Source organism: Echeneis naucrates, chromosome 2 (genome assembly GCF_900963305.1).
Source record: "Echeneis naucrates chromosome 2, fEcheNa1.1, whole genome shotgun sequence".
Classification (NCBI taxonomy): Eukaryota; Metazoa; Chordata; class Actinopteri; order Carangiformes; family Echeneidae; genus Echeneis; species Echeneis naucrates.
Window position 1 is genome coordinate 11,860,191 of NC_042512.1, and position 24,783 is coordinate 11,884,973.

The 24,783-nt window shown below is 42.9% G+C and overlaps 2 protein-coding genes across 10 annotated transcripts; both read right to left on the minus strand.

Moving 5' to 3' along the window:
• Positions 1–79: 79 nt before the first annotated feature.
• Positions 80–18,629, minus strand: LOC115056639 (abl interactor 2). Of its 9 annotated transcripts, XM_029523272.1 has the most exons (11): positions 18,479–18,629; positions 14,667–14,834; positions 14,068–14,244; positions 12,972–12,980; positions 12,550–12,653; positions 9,098–9,244; positions 7,851–7,992; positions 7,453–7,516; positions 3,671–3,766; positions 2,610–2,795; positions 80–2,460 (listed from the first exon to the last, which is right to left on the minus strand). In XM_029523272.1, exons 1-11 carry the CDS (start codon positions 18,593–18,595, stop codon positions 2,285–2,287), a joined length of 1,386 nt encoding a protein of 461 aa, XP_029379132.1. In that variant the 5' UTR covers positions 18,596–18,629; the 3' UTR covers positions 80–2,284. The 9 variants fall into 9 exon arrangements, with proteins under 9 accessions (XP_029379132.1, XP_029379105.1, XP_029379096.1 ...); XM_029523245.1 differs by lacking the exons at positions 7,453–7,516; positions 12,972–12,980 and adding an exon at positions 5,121–5,285 and having other exon boundaries at positions 3,671–3,757; positions 7,871–7,992; XM_029523236.1 differs by lacking the exons at positions 7,453–7,516; positions 12,972–12,980 and adding an exon at positions 5,121–5,285 and having other exon boundaries at positions 3,671–3,757; positions 7,871–7,995.
• Positions 18,630–19,349: 720 nt separating this feature from the next.
• cyp20a1 (cytochrome P450, family 20, subfamily A, polypeptide 1) lies at positions 19,350–24,586 on the minus strand. Its single transcript, XM_029519172.1, has 13 exons — positions 24,402–24,586; positions 23,758–23,807; positions 23,472–23,638; positions 23,206–23,351; positions 22,931–23,098; positions 22,564–22,642; positions 21,903–22,015; positions 21,747–21,801; positions 21,226–21,346; positions 20,804–20,915; positions 20,364–20,428; positions 20,142–20,231; positions 19,350–19,924 (listed from the first exon to the last, which is right to left on the minus strand). Exons 1-13 carry the CDS (start codon positions 24,471–24,473, stop codon positions 19,774–19,776), a joined length of 1,389 nt encoding a protein of 462 aa, XP_029375032.1. The 5' UTR covers positions 24,474–24,586; the 3' UTR covers positions 19,350–19,773.
• Between the last annotated feature and the right edge of the window lie 197 nt (positions 24,587–24,783).

The following is a 24,783-nucleotide window of genomic DNA, read 5'->3' on the forward strand; positions in this document are numbered from 1 at the left end:
TTCTGCAATTCAGCTTTAACTGTGCAACACAATGGCATTATGGACTGTTAAACTTGACATCCAGGGGGATGTCTGTGACTCCAGGGGCTGTGAATCCTGCAGAACAAGCCTTATTAGGGTTTTTTTTTTTTTATTATTATTATTATGGTTTTTTTCATCATTTGTCATCCAATGAATGTTATAAAATAAGAGTAAAGCTTTGAAATTAATGTGGAGTGTTAACATTTATCATCTTTCAACCACACCCCCGTCGGGTTTCTTAGTCTGCAGGATTCACTAGCAGGATTTTTCACCACTGACCAAAAGAATCTGTGGTGGAAACCGGTCCCGTCCCTCTACCCCCCCACCCCCCCCCCCCACCCCCTCCCCCGACAGGTCAGAGAGCAACCCCTCAAATGCAGGCCTGAAGTAAAGTTGTACAGTCTCTTTGGATGAGGCTAGTGGTACCTGGTCAGAACTGCAGTGCTGCTTGTCTTTTTAAGAATGGGTGATCTCGCCACATGTTTTTGGGACACCAGTACAGATAAGAACAATGGCATGCAAGACTCACATACAGACCCACTTATTATTTCTTCTTCTTCTTTTTTTTTTTTTTATAGAAAATAAAGATTCTGACATAAGTACAAGCACTGAGCCCTCGCAAACACCCAATAGCCAAGCGTATTGGAAACGGCACGGAGGACGAACTGACGCCTTTTTAGAAATATCGGGGGCTTGCAACGGTTAAAACCATTTCCACACAACAGCTGGCTTCTTTTCATATTCATAAGTCCTGTTTGGAGGACGTAAAACATCTCACATTTATGTTATTTCTTCTTCTACACCTTTTTACGATAAACGTATGTGCTTTCGATTGAAAAGAACTTGGGAAAACTGATGGGGGAAAAAAAATGAAAGAAAGATTTGTAGTTTAACAACAATCCACCCCACTCTGGCCAATTTATTGCAAATGAAGTGATAACCTCTGAACAGCAACACACACTTCAATATGGCACGCGCATCTTAGAAATTTCCGAAATGCATTGTTGTCGTGGGTGAATATCAAAAACCAAACCACACCATGTCTAAAAATATTAAGACAGTATTCATCAGTAGAGCAGAAAAGAATTTTTTTTTTCCTCATTGAAACATGCAGTTTGTCGCTCTGCAAGCAAAACTCATTCTGGACCCCTTGGTAAAATGCCAAAGACAATGTAAAAAAAAAATATATATATAAATAAAATCTTCATCTTGAATGTATATGAACACGGCAAACAATTAGTGTGCCAGCTGAGTTAATAGATTTCTTCTATAATTCATGACAGGAGGTGCAGGACTTCAAATTCAAGGTCATTGTGCAATTAATGAGATCTTGCGTTCTTCTTTTGTTTGAGGATCGATTCCTTCATCCAAAAAAAAATAAAAATAAAAAAAAAAAAATTGCACGCTGGCCGACAAAATGAAGCTTGTAGTGACTTAACTCATCTGCTTGGCCCATAACATTTCAGATAATTAAATTAAATTTGAAAAGTAAAAGAAAATGTCTGTATTTAAAGCACTCTTGGGACTTTCTGTTTGCTTTCAGACGTCCTTTCTGACCCGCCTTTCTCTTGCTTAGTGTGTGTCACCTTAAGACATTTGATGTGCTTATCTTAGTAAATGTCAGCTTTGGCACACTCCCTGCTGAGGTACCAAACTAAAAGTTTGTCAAGTACGGAAACTACTGTTTTTTTCCCACTGAGGATATTGTTGCATTATAATTAATATACAGAGAGGTGTCTAAAATGTCTCGGGGGTGTTGCGGAGAAAACCTAAAAATGAAGACATTCTCTTCCAGCCCTTTCTCTGAGGTCAAATCCCTCTCAGCAGCTTCCTCTACCTGCTCACCATTTATCCCACTACAAAATCAAAAATAAATATGACTGAAAATAAGGGAAAATTGGTAAAAGAAAAACGTCAATGTAGTGGCCTTAGAATGAAACAAAATCTCAAAACACCGTCACTGGTCCAAACCTCCTCAGTCAAATAAAGAAACAAAGAAAGAAATATTACAGGGAAGGATATATCTAGAGTAGTGGTTGTTTTACAATGGCGACTATGAGAGAATGACCGGGCATCAGTTTGTCACATTGCAAATTCTTCAAAAACTGCTTCCTCTTCTTTCTCTCTTCGCCTGGAGGTGATCATACTCTGGTATGTCTGGTAAGTCTTTGACCTAACCCCCTTGGTTCTCCTACCCCCCCCTTCCTTTTCCCTCCCCATCAAACGCACCTCCCGCTCCTCTCCTGCTCAGAGGGCAGATTATTCAGTCGGCGTAGTGCATGATGGACTCGACGTAGTTGCCAGGGAAGAGGCCCGTGGTCCCGTTCATCACGCCCTCGAACCAGCCATCGTCGTTCTTCTTTATCACGTAGATGATAGCGCCCTCCTGGAACGAAAGCTCGTCTTCTTTGTCACGTGTGTAGTCATAAATGGCCACCACTGAGGGAATATGGGAAGAGGAAAATAAAATAAAAACAAAACAAGGTTTAAAAAAACCCAAAAACAAACAAAAAAAAAAAAAAAAAAAAAAAACCTCATTGATGCCAAAACATAAAAGGAAGGTTTTAGAGGAACCGGTGATGGCAGACCTTTCTCCAGGTAGGTGCGTGGGGCCCATGGTGGGTCCTCCTCAGCGTAGGGGTCGCTGTACTCCACCACCGCCGACTCCTCTTCATCTTCATCATCTTCATAATCCTCCGGCGGCGGAGGGGGAGGTGTAGGCTCCTCAAACACCGGCTCTTCGGCAGGTGGAGGTGGGGGTGGTACATCCGAGACTGTAAATCGTTTTGAGGCAGGGCAGGAAGAAACCAGTGAGAGGAGCGAAGGAACTTAAAGATGGCTGTTCAGGTCAGGGGAAGACATGACTAAGTGACATTCCCATGCATTGGATCGTACAACACAACTTGCGTTGTAAGACCAGTACATCCAATCACAGCAGGATGTGACATGACGGGAACAGAAGGAGCAAACCCAGATTCAGCATGCATTTACAGAATGATGGTTGGTATTGAGAGAACCCGGGGACAGGAAAAAAAATAAATAAAACAAGAAGAAACTTGATCATGCTCATGAACAAAAACATTATACTCTATTCATATCACACAATACATGCTTTTCACACGAACAACTGGCCAACCACCAACACCTCCTCCCAAGGCGATTCAGAATTGCGTTTGTGTCCAAAGCCTGATATGTCATTACCTTTGTTTCCATATGTGTTGTTTATTGCGACTCAATGCAGTACATCTTATACATTCTTATTCAATACGTCTTTCTGCTGCCCCAAATATTCACTAGAGCACAAAATGTGGATTAATCCTCCACTGAATTAGTCCCCTGTACTCCAGTTTGAGTTATATGGGCAAAAAAAGTAGCGCACAGCTGTTTCAGAACAGTATTTACCCTCTTTAAAATATTTTAGGACACATTTCAGAGTCTCTTTTAATCATTAACATCTACTGATCTGTCTTTATCAAAACCTCAGAACAGAAATTCATATAATGCATTAAAAAAAGTCACAGTGCAGATCCTTGTGTGAGCAGTTGTTGGTGGTTGATTGCACGTTTACTCCAAGGAGAAAATATTCCTCTAACTGCTGGGAAGAGGACATGGATCATGCAAACGGAGCAAGGAGCTAAAAGCCACTTACTAGTCTCCTGAACACGGGCCACAAAGCCCATCAGAGGCAGCTGGGGGGTGATCTGCATGGAGGGGGGAGGAGGGGCGAGCGGGCCCGCTATCACCAAATAAAATCAACACACAGAGACGAAGGAGGATGGGGCCGGAGAGACGGAGGAATGTCGCGGTAGGTCAGACACAGGAACAGCAAAGATATGAGAAAATGTGGTTAGAGTAAACATAAACTAAGAGCCGAGTCAAAGAACAGGCAGAAGAACTGCAGAGAATAAAGGCTGACAGTGACTTTGACAAGGCGTGGACCTGAGACGCCCTGCTCTACGGGCAGCAGAAGGGGAAAGATGAGCTGGTGCTGTCAAGTGGTCCACAGCCACGGCTGCAACTAACAGCTACTTTCATAACGTGAGAGAATATGGTCTGCTTTTCTCTGACAGATCAAAAACGAATTTCCCAACCCTATCCAGAATCCTCAATTCTGAGGAAAATTTTAAACCCCTGGTGGCTGTCTGGTTGCTGTCATGCGAGACTTTTCTCTGTATCACAGTCTCTAAGTACATCCTCCTTTGTTTTTGTTTTTACTGACGTATCCAATGTAGACTATGAGCCATGAAATGTGGATATTTTTCATTATACTGACACTTAATAGACAAACTGATAAGTAGTTAAGTCTCAGCTTAAATCACTCCTAACAGACTACAGTAATCGTATCAAAAAATAACATTTCAGTTTCAATAGAGTTCCATATAACAGAAATAAACGAAAAACGGGGGATCAGAAGCGCTATAAAGACAGAGCTGGAGAAGAGATGAAGTCTCTGAAGTTGGTTAATCTGATGGGTAATGACACAAAACCAGACTTGTCTTGTTATAAAAAGCTCAGACATCAGAGCAGAGTCGGACACCGGTGATCTGGCCCCTCTGAAATCTACAGGTTCAGGGAGAAGCTCCACTGTCTCTGAATCGGACACGGCTTGCTTGAAATAATATATAATATTTATTCTCTTCCATTTCAAAAATTTGAAACATAAAAGATTAAAAAACATTTGCTTTGTGGCAATTCGTTCCCATTTCAAAGAGAATGTTGTGATTATTCTGTAGTCTTGTGGGTTGGAAAACACACTCTTAAACCAGTGTGGTGCCTTTTTAATTCAGGCCAACATGTTGATGTAGGGGGGGCACCAAGAAATGTCCACAGTCAGTCAACCTTCATATGTGAAGGTTCACCAGTCTTATTAACAATAATTACCCAAATATTTCAAAGTGTTTACTGTTTTTTTTTTTAGAGTGGTCTAGTGTTTGGGTACAAAAGTAGAATAACATTTTCTCACATTTTCTTGAAGGTAATGTCAGTCAGTGTCACTTTTGAACTGAATGCTTAGAGAGGCTGATTTCAGGATTATTTAGGGAGCATGGCTCTGTATAATTCGCACTCCCATTGACAGAGATGTGTCAGTACGGCTGTACCTTGGTTCTGGGCGAAGTGTGGTCCACCATTGAGCTGGCTCTGGTTGTGGGCCACGTTGGGCTGACCAGTGACTGATGACGGTCGGCGGTATGGCAGGGAGCCTCCCACCTGGGGGTTTTGGGGCTGCTGTACTGGGCGGTTCATGCTGTAGAACTGAGGAGCACCTGAGACGAGACAACATCAGGAGGCGGCAAGGAGTCAGTCAGCAAAAGGGGTTGATTCTTCCTCCCTCTGGTGCACTAAACCGTCAAATGTCAATCACCTGAGCCTGGAGGAAGCTCTTTCCATTAGGTCTTTACATTTGCTTTAACATTAATCAGATAGTATATGTGTCTCTTATAAAAATAAGAAATAAAACTTTGCCAGAACCTTTTCAACATATAGCTCGATGTTTTACTGACGTTTGTGAGAGTTAGCCTCTGGCTGCATGACTGTTACTATTTGCACTGTCGTATTTTTTGCCTTGTAAGGTTTCATTAAAGGTGGTAATGGAGTCCGAATGACTCACAGACAGGCGATGCTTTACTGCATTTTATGGCCTGAAATTCATATTTTTGTAAAATTACAACCCAGCTTTAACAGGATCCACTGCTAAACGATATAAATACATTTTCTATTTCTGTAAATATTATGTGTAACTATTCTTGAATACACAAGCTGTGATTATTATGAAAATGAGTCTGATCGTTCTGTTTCAGCCAAAATGTTAATAATGCTACCAAAAGAATAAGTAAACTAAATCAGTGGGTGATTTCCAAACTGCATTGTTTAAATATAACACAGCGGGGAAATAGTTCAACTACATTCACGGCAGAATCAATTTTTCTGTTTCCACAAACTCATTGATGTTAGCATTTGGCTCATCGTGGTAATCTTCTAATGCTGAACAGCATAAACTAATCATCACAACAACCAACAGCCACAGAACTAACACACAAGAAAAAAAGGCCACATAAATACACATGAAATGAAGAATTCACTGCCAAAGCATTTCACCACATAGCTCATGCATTATAGATCAGACCATCGTCGTCATCTACACACAGACACAGGCAGCCAATGAGATGCTGTGAATGACAAATGAAGAGAGGAGAATCCAGCAGCAGTGGGGAAAAGCTGCTGTATGTAACCCAGACTTTTGAATTTCATGACAGTCTTGACAAATATTCTGCTGTGAAGTGGAGTACAATGACCTTTCCAGGTGAAAGTCTTTTTCAGAAAATACTGGGTGAAGAAGTGACAGTTGTTTCTGAGGATTTTCCAAGGCTGGGGTAAATCGAGACCTCTCCTTTAAAACCACATTGTATTGTCTGCTTACATTTTCTGCGGCTAAAATTGTATCACTGCGGTGAGTGTCTGAAAGCTGTTAAACAGTTAATAAAACATGATGCAGTTACAGCCTACTCAGTGCCATTATTGAGTTCTAGTAATTGGTTTCCACGGGCCAGATGAACTCATGTGAAAGAGTAACAGGTCTGAATTAATTGCTCCAAATATTCTTGTCCCATTGGTGAAGAGAGATTTGATTCTGATGGGCTAGACTCTCTTCATTTATATTTTAACTGAGCTGTAGCAACATTTACCTGAGAACCAACTGGATCTGGAGCTAGGACTTTAAGAAAGTACTACATGAAGCTTTTCTAATGTGTAAAATGTATGTTTTTTTATCTAAAGGCATTTTGTACATGGTACTTCCTTTCCCCACGCTACTACACTGTATTACATAACTAGGTCAAAAAGCTCCACAGTACCTTTAAACAGAACTGTACATGATGGAACCTGAATAAATATGAGTTTTAGTCATTAGTTGGAGCAAAAAATTAGCAATTTGATTCATTGCTTCAGTCAGTTTTCAAACTTAACATCCATCAAATTTCTTTATGCTCGACATCAGGGGATCTGACGCTTAGAGACATCAAATCGGTGATGTTGAGTATTTATTCACTAGCTGTTGACATTTTATGGAGCAAACAATGGAGAGTAAATCCTGTAAATCCTGAGCTGCAACTGTAAATGTAGTTCAGTCTTTTGATATTCAGTACTATTTGATCTGCTTTGGTTTTGTTTAGTACATTTTACATGCTATACTTCAAACTGAGAACACTTGTCAAACCTTCCTGAGAAGGAACAAGGAAGGGCCTGAAACACCACTGAATATCTTGGGGATGACATGCCAGTGAATGAACACATTTAGGCTTCCAAGGAGAAGGATGCATGCCAGGGGAGGCGGGGCAGAGGGTGCGGAGAGGAGTTGGTGATCTGATCCCACTGTGTCACACTCACCTTGTGTGGGGTTGCCGTAAGTAGCAGGGCCTGTGCCAGTGGGGGCTGCGGAGGCAGGGAGTTGGGGAGGAGGTGGGGGTACAGGCGGGATTTCTAGAGGGGGATTTAGGGCCTGTGGGGGGCTGTCTAGGCCAGAGGTGGGTAGGCCAGGGGTAGTGGAAGAGGTGGCAGTGTTGGAGGGAGGTTTAGCTGGGTTAGATGTGGCAGGGGCTGAACCTACGGGGTCAGAGGCGAGGTGATAGAATAAAGGAGGAGAGAAAAGATAGGCAAAGGAGGTGAAGATAAGAGTGACGGGGGAAGAAAGGACTGCAGCAGATCCAAGGTCCCACACATTGTCATTTGACATAGAAACAATCTAGAGCTCCTGAGCAGAGCACTGAACACAGATTAGTCAGGTTAGTTGGTGTCAGACACTCCTTTATCCTGAGGTTACCTGCTCAGAGAACAAAGAAGAAGCAGGCATTACCTGGGAAGGCGGAGGGCGGGGCTGGGGTCGGGACAGCGATGGGCACACCCACGCTGCCACTGCCGCTGTTCTCTCGGCTGCTGCTGCGACTGCTGCTGGGGTGGCTGCCTCCGCTGCTGCCACTGCTGTTAGTAGGGTGGCAAACACGTCAAATCACAAAAGCCCAGACACACACCGTCATGTGGCCATGCTGCCACCAGCACATTCAGACCTCCGGTAGAAGCTGCGCCTAACTCTTCTTTACATCAAGATAGTGAGGCCTAAATTTAACATATTCCAGCTGCAGCACAATAACACACAGACAAGCAGCTTAGAATAGAGTTTGGGTTCAACATGTCCAAGTGTGATTCTGTTTCTCAATATCTCAGATTAATAATGTGTTAACCTTATGAGCATTGATGTGTTACCATTATGCCTTTGAAATGACTATGTCACAGTGATAAATAAGAAAAAAAAGCAGCTAGAAGCCTCACCAAGGACACATGACACAGCAGTGACAGAAGACAAAGATATGACACGTTATAAAGGCGGGACGCATTGAGACACATGGGGCAGACTCTGTTAGACAGCAGAGAGCGCATGGCTGAGGGATGAAGGAAATGAGCAGTGCATGTTGATGATCAAGATTTGTGCTGAGAGGAGAGTCAGGGTAAGTTAACTTGTCTGTTCCCGAACTACCTTTGGCCAACAGATGGTACACAAGAACGAAACTTTTCAAGTTGTTGCCCTCCCCTTCCCACCCCGTGCTTTTACTTCCATCACAGCAGACAGCGGGACCTACGAATCTTTCCCCGGGTCTGGGTTGAAAGAGTCTTGTCTTGGGCGATGGGCTGACACTGGGTTTAGAGGACTGTGGGGGCGACGCTGCCTAATAATAACCATCACCATAGGAACCTGTGTCTAGCCATGCTAAATACAGCTCTGCATCTCTACCTTGTCCTCATTTCTTTATCCTTATCTGAGCCATGAGGAGAGCATACAGGTGAGGGATTTCCAAATTAAGTGCCAATCTGGGCTTTCCCTGGGAGCTGAAACTTAAAATAAAAAGTAGTAAAAGTGATTACACTTTCCACAGTGAGTCATTTCAGAGAAGAGGGGTAGAGTTCAGAGGCTGACATCGCATTTTCAAGTGTAGGAGAGGAGAAGATGAAGTGGGAGGAGGTTAGGTTAAAAGGGGGCTTGTTTAAGAAGTGTAAAGAGGCATGCTGGGAAGGGGGAGGGGGGTACCTGTACGTGCGGTTCCTCTGATTAACAGATGCAGTGCGTGCAGGGCTCTGCTGGGAATGCGCCATGTTGCGCGTCGGGCTTGAGACGTAGTCGTTAGGGACAACGGGTGGACGCACCGGCTCAAGCGTCCTATAAGGGGAGTGGCGCCTGCGAGAGGGTCAGGAGGACAGGAGTCGAAGGGGTGGGGGATCCACAGAGAAGTGTAGGGGAGGGGGGGGGAGAGGAGGAGGAGAGCAAGAAACAAACAAGTGCAAACTTAAAAAATGGGGTATGACAGGTGGTGAACATTGGGAGTTGGCTTGGGGTCCACAGGTGTTGACGGGCAAACAGCAGAGAGTCGGGAGGAAACGCTACCACTGCGGTTGTATAAAAAGATAAAATAAACTTCGATATTATATGAAGTGCAGGCGTGAGCTGCTGCAGTGAAGGACATGTAAGTAATTTAATACATTCCAGTGAGTAAGAACAGAGAAATAATCTGACCCATACTGGATTTTAGATTAAGCCGTTTCTGATTTCCATTTTCAACAGTCTTAGAACAGTCGAACCCTAAACTTCATTGCTTGGGAGAAAAAGTACGTTCCTCTGAAGTATGGGGCCAATCTGAGCTGAAGCATGGGAAATAATTTTTGTTTTCTCCTTTGACTACAAGAATCTGGACAAAAACGGCCATTAAAGGGTCAAGCAGATCTTGATTTGAAGAGGCTGATTCAGAAGAAGAGTCATTTTACCACCAGTTTTACAGGCATGTCTATGTGAGATTTTCTTCAAATTCTGTCCTCGAAAATATCAGCTTTTAAGTCTCAACGTTTCTTTGGAGATAGAGGTAAAAAGCGAAACCTCTTCAAAAAAACTATTGTCTTCTGGCCAAGATAATTGTGTGTTTTGCACTCAAAACAAGACATTTGCCTTTGTTCAAGAGGTCCTGAGATGATATAAGGACTTTTTCAGGGGGGCAAAGGTGAAAAAGGATTCAGACTGTTCCTGAGCAAGTCAAAATTATGAAATAAAAGCCCCAGAAGTTATATTTTAACAACACAGCAGCACTCTGCTCATGACATCCTTGGTTTTTAAATTGGGGGGAAAGAAAAACATCAATGGGATTTATTGATCTGGGCCTGAAAAGATCCACTGGCATGTAAATGTCCCTGCTGACACAGAGGGGTGACCCATCTCTGAGCACTGTTGCCATGGCAAAACATTGCTATGAGGAATATGGGGCAGCCAGGAGAGGGTGGGCTGGGTCACAAACACACAACTGAAAGTACATTTAAAAAGCAGAAGGGAAACAATAAATTCAATAAGATGTTGGCCCGTAGACATGGGCTGCAGCGAAGGGTGCATCATGGAGGGTTGGAGCTGTGGTTGACTGGCATGCATCTTGAAAGGACAGATACGCACGCACGCACGCACGCACACCACTCTGAAGGTCAATATTAACAGCTGGACACAATCAGTCACAAACTCGGAGACACACATCCCTGGAGGTTATGAAGAGGGGCAGACCGGCACACACATTTTCACCACACAGAAACACAAACGGCATTTGACACCAGGAAGACCTAACAGAACACAACAAGAACACAACATTTGAACTAGTGAAGCCCTGTGGGGAAGAAGACATCTTCAACAGTCAGACATAAAGCAGGAAAAACATCAAACGCCTCTTCCAGACAACATACATCAACAAGATTTACTAAATATTATGACTTATTATGACTATAACATTAGCATGGAAAGATACAATCAAAGTGAAACAACTACAACAACAGCCAGATATTGGTCATTAATCTGCTTTAACTTGCAGAGCCACTTAGAGACTGTATTTTGGTTAGAACTCCAACCATTACATTTTAAAGAGCTGCGACAGAGTGTGCATCTTGGTTTAAAAACAAATATAAATTTACACTTTAAATTTTAATCTTGATTGAACGTTCATAAACAACGCAAATACAGGAAAATTGTGGGAAAATTTCCTGCCTTGGTTCATCCTGTTGAAAACTGAACATCTGAATGTCCTTAAACAAAGAAATATCAAATGGCATTGAATTCAAATCTGTCACATGTGGTGGAGGCAGCCACAGTAACTTGACAGTGAATGCACACAACAAAAAATTTCCCGCACCTTTAAAACAGGTAGAAAACAAACTTATTTTTACCACAAGGTTTTGGTTCCTTTTAATGAGTAGCTCTACAAAGGCCTTAAAGTGAACGCAAAACTTAACATCACCTGACTGACAGCTATTGATAATTCCCCACTTTGATCCATATTTCCATCAAGAACTGTTGAATTTCTGACTGTGACCTTTGTGATAATGTTCCTCCTGTGCTCTGGCATTAGACAAATGCCAATTAAAGGTTGAACACTGGGGCATCTGGAGGCTCGCCACCTGCACGTCATTCTGCTTGAGCACAACAAAGGGGAGTTTCCTGGCCCAATTACATGCGTTTCTTTCATCTAATTCAAACTACATGCTGAAATTTTGCATTTTCATTTGTCAATTCTTTAACAATAGCCATGGGCAGATGGCAGATGGTGGCAGCACGGTTTGTTTGTGTTCAGCATTATTCGCATTACTTTCCTCTGGGTGAAACCATTTCCTCCCACAGTTTGACCACATGCAATACAGGTGGAAACTCAAGAGCTGACTGGTTAAAAAAAAAAAAAGATGCACTGACTGCAGCAATTTCACAATTCACGGCATTAATTGCCACGTGCATGAATACAAATGCCACCGGTTCCATGAAGTGCTGGAGCTTCTGCATCCTGCTCTGTCATAATCAATGAAGCCATCCAAGGATAACGCAGCAAAAGTTTAATCTTGGAGCAAATTTTGAGAGTTTTTAGTCCCGCTCTTCATCAAGAAGCAATGAGCCAAGAAAGCTTTACTTCCAGTGCCTCGAAATCTAAAGCACTTCTTTTCACGGCCAGTTTCTCCCAATAAAAATTTTGCTTCAGGTAGCAAACGGAACATTTAACTGTCCAATCTTTCTCCATTTTCGCATAGAGGAAGAACAACCATGAATGGAGAATGGTTGAGTTGCATGCTATTGTGATATGTCTAAGTTAGTGCTGCTTGATCACACTATGTTGAAGGTGAAAGTCTTTAATTATACTTTCACAAGTATGCTGAGTGCAATGTTGAGCCAGAGACCATAAGTTTGGTTTGAGACTCCCAAACCTGTCTCCGCAGCAAAAAGAAAAAGCAGAAACAAAGATTACTATTGTGATAAGGACTACTCTTAAATCCAGTTTAAATCACCAAATGGGCGCTAATTAAACACAGAGGTAAAGGGGTAATGATGCAACTTGAGAGTAACCAGCCTTCTCCGAGGAACCATTGTGATTTCTTCCCCACAGCCACAAACACAGATTCATCTTCTGACCGACACAACTTTGCCTACTCATGTCCATCCAAACACGCATCAAGGCACGCAGGCGGCTTACATACCCAAGGGTCCCTTTGCCTGTCATGGGCGGGCTGGGGGGCTTCTGTGTTGGGGGGTTGGTGCGAGGGAGTCCGCCTCCTCCGGCCTTCATGTTTTGAGCACTGGCCTACGGCAGGAGGACATGGGTGAGGATTATTTGGTGGTAAGCCACAGTAAATTTGAGATTCAACAAATACAAACAAATCTGTTTTTAAAGGGAGCGTTCATATTTTTAAGAAGAGAATGATGACTTCCAGCTTCTTGCTGTACAGAAATGAGCAGTACCTGACAGTAGTATTTTCAAATATGTAACACTATTCTTCTAAAAGCCAAAAGACTTCTTAAAATGTCAAAAGAAAAATACAAGACAAAAAGGACAGCTTCCACTGCAAACCAGAATAAAAAAAAAACAAAAAACAAAAACCAAACACCAAATTCAGAAAACACAAAGCCACTTCCCTCATTTGAGGCTTAGCCTTACCTTAAACCTTTGCAACCACTACAGTTGATTATAAAGATTAAATTAGGCAAGCAGAAAAAGAGAAAGAGAAGAAACAGGGATTAGTGAGTGAAGGAGTGAAACACAGAAATTACTCATGCATGTGATGCAAAGAGCAGAGCTGGTAGGATTGAAGTGACAATGGCTCAGTGTTAAAATTGGAGGAATTTGTTCTTTGAGAGCTTTGTAAGGTTGAAGCTTGCTCGGTGGTTTGCTTGGAAACAAGCTTGTCTTTGTTCAAAGTCAAAGGGAAACTAGCTTTCCAAAATCACTTCCACCTTTTTATTTCATAAAACCCTGATTGGACAAGAACTAGTTTCCAGGAGCCAGGTTTACAAAAAAGGGAAACGTTTTGAAAGGAATTCATGCCAGGGATCACCCTGGTTTCCCACACTGGTGAAAAGCCTAAGTCATTGATTTCTTCTTCAATTACTTGTCAATGGAACCCGGTCATGGTTGTTTGACCTCTAAAAGCCCTTTCTGTAAGATTGTCTGCAGTGAACAGGCCTCATTAATCCCACAACACAAACAGCCCTGTTTCTGACGAGCCACACCTCCGTCACGCTTGACTCCAGACTGTATTAACAGTCTCACAGAAATGAGTAGCAGCAAAAAAAAATAAAAAATAAATAAATAAATCACTTGTGACTGGACAGTTTGGGCGCAGAAAGAACTCATTCTCTTTCCGCATGAATTCTTCTGTCACAAATGATTTTTGCTTAGACATTCTGAACTGGAATCTTTTCTTTGAGTCCAAAAGTCATTAGGAAACACACAACCTCACACAAATTAAATGTGTTCATTCTAATGCTATACATATTAATGTGAATCCTTTTTTAAGTCTGAAGAAGTCAAAGTACATTTTATAGCTAGGAAAAGCTAAATTTTTTTCTTTAGCTTTTCTTTTGCTATGCTTTAAATCTTTTAATTTTCCTTCCCACTCTGTTCCAGAGAACTTAGCGCTTTCTAGCCTGTCAGCACTGATTCGTCCGCACAATTCAGTATAATTAGAAAATTAGGGGGAAAAGAAGAAAATTACCACCTTCACTCCGTGGCCCATGTCATCTAACAGGCTGTAGTCGATGGGCTTGCGGATGTAGCGCACAGGCCTCTCGGGATTGGCTGGAGCGATGATCTTGTGTGTGCGGGATGTGTTCTTGTTGGTGGTGAGGATCCCAATCTCCCGCCGCGCTACCTTCTCCTTGTGGATGTCCACCGTCTAAGGAGGAGAAGGAAAGAACAAGACATCTTTCATTTCAGGTGAGCCCAACTGAATTATGAAAGGCAGGTGTTTCAGATCGCCCGAGGATCAACATGAGGCGCCTACAAATCCTGCTAGAGCTGATACACATTTACATCAAAAGAACAAGACTGAACCAGGCACGAAAACTACTTTCCATTTACTTAGACTGCAGATATAATTAATTAAAATAGCACACTTGATCTTCACCTTCTCTAGTCACGCCTTAAATCATTAGTTCATTTGAAATTCACAGTCAACTTATTTAGCATTCGTTAGGGTTTTCTTGGTGAGACATTTGGATAACAAAGTACAGCCTTGGGCATCTTTCAAAACTTAAAAAAATAACAACTTCTCATGCTTTTGATTAAGGGCAGCTTAATTATTATTCTGCTCCAAACCTGTGAGATGTGGTTGATGGAGGACTCCATGCGGCGGAGCTGCGAGGCCTGGATGTCCAGCATCTGCAGCACATTGTTGGCCAGCGTATTGATCAGGTAAGCTACACTGGCCAGAGATTGGGTAGTGTAGTTTTTGGTCTCCTCCAGTGCCCTCTGCTTGTCTGGAGACTGAATGAGAAGAAGAGTAAATATGGTAATTTGTGTGAAGTTGATGTGGTTCAGGAAGGATGGCTACATTCTGCTCAAGAGCTCGAAAATGGAACTCAAACCTGTGTGACACCTTCTTGACATCAGCATTTTGAATTGTCATTCATTAAAAACACGGTTTGACTAAGCAGTTGTTTTGATTCTCTCAAACAAGTTGAATGTCAAGAACATCTTGGATATTTCCACGTCTGTTGTATGCTGCAAAGTGCATATCAGTGGTGTAATCAGAAACCAAACATATTCAATTTACCTTAGACTAGAACTGAGAAGATTAAAAGGGCAGCAAATGTTCATAAATGGCAAACTGGAGATGGGAAAAAAAAAAACCCAACATTTTCTTTGATTTTAATAAAATTATTATTTTTAAATGCCAAAAACTGTTACGTATTATCATGTAATGTTAAAATGTTTACAGATAACATCACGGTGTATTAAAGGATATTGAGTTTACTGGGGAATAGGTCAAGGAAGAGTGGCAAAGCACATCTGAGAGCTTGAAAAATTGGACTTTGAGCTTTTCTGATGACTGAAAAGACTCACTGACAGGAACATGAATGTGTGCTGCTCAATGGACAGGTAATGCAGCTGCAGCTGGTGTGAAAGGAGTGTGGTGAGGCAGCCGGTTGGGCCGCGAGCACAGCGTGGGCACATCAGCAGGAACATCAAAGGGCAGATGGATCAGCTAATGTCTCTGCTGGAAAACTGCTCCTCAGTGATGCTGCATGCAGGGTTGGGTTGTGACAGCAAGTTATTTTTTAATGCCTTTATTATATTTGCAGTGATAGAGCAGAAAGATGGTGGGAGAAAGAGGGGATGGCATGCAGTAAAGGGGCGGTGGGTCGGAACAGATTTCGGACTGAGCCTTAACGCATGTCCAGGTGAGGCATTTATCATAGTAATTTTTCGAGCACAAGATGTCACAGAATTTCAAGCTCATGCTTCTAAAATGTGACCACTCGCTGCTTTTTTGTGAAAGCAAACAGAAAACCTCTTCGTTTTTGACCTGAAGAGAAGATTTTAGGTTTTCATAGGCAGTGAAGGGATTTGTCGTTATTCTATAACCAAAAAGGTGAATCAACAATCAAGATGAACTTTGAGAAATCACCAAACTGAGGAGGAAAGAAACAAGATGCATTTTGATACTTTCCAAAAAAACAAACAAACAACAAACAACAAACAAACAAACAAAAACCCCATTAAATATGTTAAATATGAGGGTTTGATTTCAATAAATTATGTGTGTATTTTTATGATACGTGGTTCTTATCTGCAGTGGTCAGGCAGGAAAAGCCATATCAAAGTGTAATCTTGGAAAACAACAATTACTTCACTATTTTCTGACTTTTCACTCCTTTCAGATAGAAAATGAATAATGAAAATAATATATAACTGCAAACCATTAATCACCTGTTTATTTTCACATTGATTACTAGATAAAGAATGGCAAACCCCAGGAAGCAGCAGCCTTGGGCTTCGTGATTGGATATCGACGGATTGATTTCATTTGGTTCCTGCAATTTAAAGCTGAAGCAGTAGGGCAATTTAACAAATAGTTGAAGGAGAAGCATCCGAAATGGTGACGTGTCTGTTCCCTTTTATACAAAATAAACCGTGCCTGTGACAAAAGAAGAATATATGAGGGATCCTAAAGTGGAATCTAATGTAACAAATCGTCCTGCAGCCAGCAAACAGACAACATCATTTACAGAGGGCGGGCTGCATTCCCTATGCATGACCACAAACCGGTAATGTGGCATAAAGTCCTGAGTGTCACTGCTCAGCTTATAGCTGTAGGGCAGAATGGAGACATTTTTGAAAGGCTGCTATTTGCTTATTTCCCGGAAACAGTTGGATACTGACACCTGCTTCTGAACTATATTTTACTCACTGATAAGCAGGTACTTCACTGAGGTACCCAAGTTAGAAGATGAGATAAGATAATCCTTTATTAGTCTCTCAGTCGGGCAACATCAGACATATCAGAGAAAGATTATAAGCACACAGGAATACTATGAGTAGTAACAAGCTGCACAGCCATAAAAAAAAAATAAAATAAAAATGAATTTATAAGAAAAATTGAGTACCCATAAGATTTAAAAGAAGAATCTAGCACCCAGTAATAACCATAATAATAATAATAAAACAGCAACACAAATCACAAGTCTAAGGATCGAAGGTGTTGCATGGGGTGCTGGAAGAGAAATTAGGACGTGTTTGTTCACGTACCTGTGCTGTGTTAACTACAGATGGACAAATCTAAAAAGATCTACAGCATCCTGATCGAAGTAATTTGAAAAATACTCAGTACTACTGAAGGGAAAGTTCATGTAAATGTATAATAGAGATAAGCAAAGCTGTGAATTGGAGCTGAGATGGAGACATGAAGTACCTGTCTGCGTGTCCCCCTGACTAGTACTTCTGACTAATCTATTCGTGGTAATGCCCCTCTGACCGCAGCTGGGTAAACCTTACAGGGTGAGAAGAAAACAGGGCAGCTTGCCAGACAGCAAGCTGCCAACATCCAAGAGGCCGCCTCCTCCTTCACAGGGCAACCTGTCAGACCTGATCAGTCCGGCTCATCGAGAATGTCAGATCCCAAGATCACACCTTGTCCAAGCCTCTTCTTGTTAACACTGTCGTCCCAAATTTCCCAACTATCAAAGCAACCCTGTTAAGTCCTGGATGAGAGGAGACTCCAATAACCGAGTGTGCTGAAAGAGTGAGATTTCCCTTTCAGCACAGCACAGTTAAAAAGGTCTGAATGGGACTGATCATGCTTTTATGCCGAGGACAAGAACTGTAAATCACCAGCATTTTCTTTTTTTTTTTTTTTTGACACACACACACAGAGCGTTACACGGTCTGTTTTTAATCGTGGGGTTCAATGTGAGCAGAGAAAAAACTAATCAGAGCCAATGAGCCTTTATCTTAATCATCTGGATGGGTCAAAGGCATGATCCCAGTGTGTGTGTGTGTGTGTGTGTGTGTGTGTGTGTGTGTGTGTGTGTGTGTGTGTGTGTGTGTGTGTGTGTGTGTGTGTGTGTGTGTGTGTGTGGCTGCAGCAGTATCAGCCCCACATCATAAATCAGGGGTTTATCTCCTGTCAGCCAAAGATCATCGCAGATTAAAATCGGCATTGATACGGCATCCTACATCTCCGGCCGGCGGCCGATCAGCCGGCCGTGATTGATCCCGCAGAGGGCAGAGAAATCGATTTTGTCGGTGCCTGTTTATAGACCGTGGGTGACGCCGAGCAGCTGGCTAGCAAGCTACCTGGTCAGCGCGGCAGCCCACAGCGGATGTTCGAGTCCCACACGCCCTTATATCGACGGGAATGTGAACCCAAATCGACGCCGACACCTCCTGGCGTGAACTCTGCCGGACGGGGTGTTGTTTATTTGGGTGGTGGTGGTGGTGGTGGGTGGGGGGGTCTCCGGACAGCCGGCTGTTTTCGCTTTAGCCGCCGCTAGCAGCAGCTAGCCCAGCATCAGTTCGCCCCGCCGCGGTGTCGCCACCAACCCAAAATCCACACACTAAAAAAATCCAATAAAAAAAAGCACACACACGCCTTCTTTTCCCCCACCTCCGCAAATATGGCAGCCTACCTGGACATAGTTGCTCTCGCAGTACTCCGCGACTCTTTCCAAATTGGTGAAACTGTCCAGTAGCGCGCTTCGTCCTGCTGGGATCTCCTCTTCCAGAAGCATTTGTAGCTCCGCCATTTTCACATCTTTAGCGGAGCGGTGTGTGTGTCTGTCTGTGTGTGTGTGAGCGTGCTGGGGGCTCGAGGGCGCCACCGTGGCCTCGTGCGGTACAGCAGGGGCTCTCCCAGCAGCTGGCGGGACCAGGGCTACCCAAACCCCTCCTGATCACGCCCCCCCCCCCCCCCCCCCAAAAAAAAAAAAATAAATAAATAAAATAAAATAAAATAATAATAATAATACTCCAGAGAGCAGTCCCATTCTTTCCCACACACTTTAAGAGTGTTTATTCCCTCTAGCTTTATTCATCTCATCATCAGATCTTGGCTGACCCCCAGTGACAGAGAAGTAGGCAAGGCCAGACTACTTAAAATAAATAAATGAATCAGTTATTACTGAAAAATGATAAGAAAAAAAAAATCAAACAGAGCCACCGATTGGCTGAGAATTACATACATCTGGATATTCATTAAGCCAAATCGGCTATAATGTCAAAGTCAGAGCTGCAGTGATTAGCCCTTTAACCGATAAATGATCAACAGAATTTGTCAGTTGCTCCGTATTTTACGTTTTGTGGTTTGTACAAAACAAGACATTTCATGACAACACAGGAATATGTGAAGGATATATTTTAGCCAGAATGTCATGAAGATCAAACTATTACGCTAAGAGGAATTAGTTTCATGCTCCTCTCCGTGTTTTTAAAATAGAATTCAACGCTAAATGTTTTCGGGGGAACTTGTTCAGGAAGCAGTGAAAAGAAAACAATGACTCAGACAATCTTCATACATATTTAATAATATGTAAGATGTCTTTACCAAAAGGAATGATTTGTCCAATCGCCACATGGCCTGTTTTAATACACAAACAAACTCAGTGTTAATACTGACTTAGGCAGTTGTAAGAATTATTGAAAAACCTCTGCTGGCAAAAGTTTACCTCTACCTTGTAGAAAATTAAGGTTATGAATTTTACTTCTTCAACAAATGAAGTCTTTCAACAAGTGCAAATGGAAACCTGTTGACAGGAAACAATGTGTTCAGGTGTAATAGCACCAGAGAGACAAAAAGTGGTGGTGGTGCAACACACGCGTCAACTGTCCGTTACAAAAATCCCCAAAAATGATGTTCCTCTAACAGACGTGATTCTCAACATTCAACACGTGCTTCAGTCAGCGTCAGTGGTTTTAAGGACTTGCTCTAGCTTCTTCTGCTGACGGTGATCCAGGTCTCGTCCTTGGGCGTGGACACCAGCTCGGATCTGACCTCCATGACTTGTCCTTTCAACTGGTGAAGCTTCAGCTGCCGCACCAGCGTGCTCAGCAGGACAGTGGCCACAGTGTAGGCGAACCTGTCAGAGGGCACATGTAATGAGAGACCCTGAAGTGTGGATGAAATGTAGCCACAGAGAGGAAGTCCTGTTCACTTCATCTAATACGCACTCGCAAAACACTTAGAACCTCAAGTCTGCTTATGTGTGCAGTACGAATTTACACTTTCACCGTTTACTCTGTCTCCACACAGAGATTTAACAGCACACAGACAGCTTTAGTCCTGTTAGTCTTCACCTGAGCTCTGGGCACGTTTGATTCCCAGAGAAGCCGAGCAGACAGAAACTCTTCTTGACTGATTCCTCTTCGAATCGATCTGGATCAAACCTAGGAGATGTCACAGTCGTCACCACATCAGGCAGAGGACAAATCAATATTTTAAACTCCAGGAGGGAAAAATAAATAAATAAAACGTAGAGTGTAGAGCTTTTTTTTTTTTTTTAAGATTTTGAAGCTGACCTGTACGGGGCACTCCAGGTGTCTGAATCCTGCAGGACCACTCCCAAAGCATAGATCACCAAAGTCTGAAACATAACAAGAACATCTACCCTTTAAGCACTTTCCATGTTACCTTAATTTACCATGTATGCAATTTTCTTTGCCTTATCACCAATAATGTTTCTTGTGGACCAGAGGTAAATTATTTGGAGAAGAAATCAAACTTTGGCTCATGTAGTTCAGCTACTTTGGCATCTTTGTTCGATAAAACAACAAGGTGTCTCTTAGTGCCAACGTTTAAACAAACCATTTTGATTTTATGAATCCTTCATGGCTTTTTTTTTTTTTCCCCCTTTTTGTGGTTTTCTCGAGTCTTCTCCACCTGATCAAATCTAAATTGCGTGAATAATGTAACACAGAGCTGAGGAGAGAAAGCAGACAGGGTGCTGGGTAGCAGGTACCTTTTTGGGTATGACATGCTGATCGACTTTGCCCTCCACTTCCTGAAGCCGAGCAGCGACAGGGGTCAGCTTGGCGGTCCTCACTGTCTCATTGAGGACTTGCTGGCAGTATCTGTTCAAGGGCCGGAATGTGGTGAACTTGAGTTTATCAAATGTGCTAGGACCCGTACACACCCTCACTAGTGCTGTGTTGCATGTGTCCTTATTAGGTGAAGCTCTTTCAACCTTTAAACTTTCACTTAATGATCCAGTTCAAGGTTTTACATTTACATGGTTCTGGTTGTTCATTCCTGTATAATCTATCAAATAGGCCAACGAAAAGACCTTGAACAAAATAACTTTGGCAAATTTGTGTAATTCATACAACGCCCCTCCATGTTTTTAGAAGAGGTTCAGGTGTTGAGTTTGAAGATAGATTTTACCTAAGCTGAGGGATCTTGTCCAGGGAAACTGGATCCGAACCCAAAACGTCCTTGAGCTCCTGGTACAGCTTGTCCTGGACTTCCTCTGAGGTGGACAGGAAGTGGAGCGCCCAAATACACACTGCCAAACATTTAACATTGAAGCTTTCAGTAGATATTCAGATTGTTGCTACGGTTACAACATGATGGGCGTTTGATAAGTCAGACTGTGTCAGAATGCGCTGAAATCTGAACAACTGTCATTTTGTTTCCTTTCATGTCATCTTCATTCATTTTGCAGGTGTGTATTGATCATCTTTCTGTGGTGCTGAAGCTGACAGTCGGTGGAGGAAGTCTAGTCAGAAAACATACATTTTCCTCCATCTTTGAGTCTTGCATATTAATCTTATTGTCATGATCTTGTTGATAGTCTTCACTGAACTCAGAGATTCAGAAAAATTAAGAAAACTATTGACGGTAATTAATTAAGCTCTAAGTCAGTTATCAACTGATTGTTTCCTGTTTTGATTGTTGACATTTACAGTTGGCAGTGATGACACTTCCGGCCAAAGTGAAAACCATGCAGTCCTCCATGATCTGAAACAGACAACAGTATCGATTTCAGATCTGTGCATGTGTGTGTGTGGATGTGTGAGAACCGTGAGGATCGCTCCATCATCCCCAGACTCATTCATCACCTGTCGCTCCGTGAGGCTGGACTGAAGCAGAGTGTCAACAAACACCATGTGCTTCTTCTGAGCTTTTCTCTCCTTCGCCACAGACAGCAGCACAGACTCCATCTCTGCCAGAGCTGAACACACACCAACAGATAATGAAAAGATGTTCTCATTAGACCTCTTTTACTGTCTTATGTTTTATACCCATGAAATTACAGGTTAAAATGTGAGCTCCTTGAGCATCCATCTTGGTTCCAGCCTTTCAGACAGAAATCAGGATAGACTCCAGCCAGGTGCAGAGTGTCTGGAACAACTGACCTTGGTAGAGAAATCAATAAAAGTCTCTGAAAAGAATTGCTGCTCACTGATAGACGTAATAACGCTGAATGTGATGGGGAAGCAGAGTCTGTGCCTGCTCTCCGACTCTCTTTAACTGACTGTCAACCAGCTTCGCACACAGATCATATCTAAACTACTGCAAACATTTCCTCCTGTTTTTCCGCCGCTGAACAACAACAGAAACAGAATGCTGCTCCCACATGTCACCACACAGCAGGTGTGAGGATAAAAAGTGAAGACGAGGACAAAAACAGAGTCAAATAATGACAAAGTATGAACAGTATCGTTCAGTAACTCAAAATAGTTCATGCCAGCTTCCTCTGCGCAGGAAATCCTGACTCACCCTTCTCGTAATGTCCTTTCCTGCTGGAGCTCTTCTCCAGGGAGCCGTCCAAGTAGCCTTTTCCAATTTCTGACCAGATCTGGTAGCAAGAAAGTAAGAAAATTAAATTAACGAAACCCTTTGAGCACAAATTAACAAGGCAAAGTCGTGCTTTCCTTGATCATATGGAGAGACACTAATCTGGTGAAATCACCCTGAAGCATTGGTGCCAGGGTTCTTCTGTTGACATTCAACAAATGTAACAGAGGAAATCCGCAATAGAAGAGACTGAATAGCAGGAGCGAGAAAGACCAGAATCTTATGGAAAAACATCAGCTGGTGTACAGATGACAGATGGCGTTTCCGGGTTCAAAGAAACACGCCTCACCGCATCGTGGTTCTTGCGGAAGGAAATGACCTCCGTGTCATCTCTGAAGCGGTCACCCAAAGCCAGCTGGGTGACAGTCTTCATGGCCAGACCCAGCAGGTGGGCACACAGTGGTGTGTGCTGAGCATCTGGGAATGACTTCCACTTACCAACCAGCTCGTCCACCACCTACAAAACAAAGGACAATTATCCAGGACGTACTCGCTGTTGTTTAGGCTGGAGGGAAGGATGGAGGGGAGGGGGGGGGGGGTGATATTTTAATCAGTGGTACAAACCTTTACCACAAGGGGGAAATTGTTCTTCAGTGTGTTGTTGATTGCACTCTCATACACTTTTTTCCTCAGCATGGTCTCATTGGCCCCACCTCCCATCCCTGACTGGTAACTTAGCAACGACTTCAGCATTGTCTCAAAGGAGTCAGCTGCCAACAGCAAAGAGAAAGAGTTGACTTCGGATTTTTAAACGCACAGTTGAGTATTTTTTTTTTTATTAATACGCAGCAGAATCAGGAACTTAATGTTTGGCACCCTGGCGGACTTACTGGCTTGATTTGGGTTGATGTGTTGCTGCAGCTGCTTCACAGAGCCCAGGCTGACCACCGGCTGACCACCAAACCAGAACGACGCCACGGACCCAAACTCCTGATGCAGACTGACGAGGAAATCGTGCAGGCTGCCTCTGTTCACGATGTCCTGCAGGTTCCCATCCCTGACAGAGCAGAGAGCCTCTTATACGTCAGCACATTCAGCTGCTTTTTGACCGGCTGCTAAACTGATGTGTATGAATTTGGGTTATACTGAAAGACAAAGACACAGATAAATACTTACTTCTCATCTGCAGGGTTGAGTCCTGGGATGCCAGACGCCCTTCTGGATGACTGAAAACATGGTTAGAATTAGAAATGTTGTGCACATAAATTTACTGTCAACACATGCACACACAAATTATCACGAACTTTATAGCCACTGAAGTGTCAGTTCAGCTCTGCCGCTCCCAGCAAACCATAATAACTGCTCCCTTCAGTCAGGTGGATTCCCAGAGAGAAATAAAGTAATTTGAAACATCTGGGCTTCGTAGGAACCCCACACATAGTTCAGATACCACCATAAATTTTCACGGTAGTCATCTGAAGCTTCGGATGGAATCGGCATCCAAGTTGTGTACTTTGCATTGTGTTTGTTTCAATATTTTTACTGAATACAATCGTCTCGGTCCGGAGCTGGGCGCTAGTTGCCGCCCACCCGGTGTCCTTAAAGTTGTTTCTCTAAAGCAGGTTCCTGTTTGTTGGGATGGAAGAAACCCGAAAAATTAGGGACGCATCGTAGAGATTCACTTTATCCCCCAAAAGAGATTTCAAAGAGAAGAAAACCTGAATGGACTAACTTCATAAGGAGCATCAGCGTGAGCTCATCATGACAACGTCCAGCTAGGTGGCTAATTTCGAGCTAACGTGAAAGTTGCAGGAACATACCGGGTATAAATAGAGAACGGCGCCGACTAAAATGATGACAAACGTGACAGCAAAGATGGCGAAGTCCAGCATGACTGTTCGCTTATAACAGCCGCACTTGACTGTCTCCGACTCATGAATATCAGGAGTTTCCCCCCCTAAGAAGAAACTCTCCACAGTCACCACGTCAACAGAAACTGCAGGAGTAAAGATTGGAGGGGGGGAAGAGTTTGGTTCCGTGCTCGACTGCTCAGCCTGGGCGACAGGCAGGACAAAAATAGTCGATCGGAGGTGAACTCGATACCGTCTCCGTCTTCTTCTTCTTCTTCCAAACTGCGTTTGTACACACTTTGGGTTGCCAGGTTGTGGAACATCCTCCACATTCAGAGAGCTCTTACGCTTC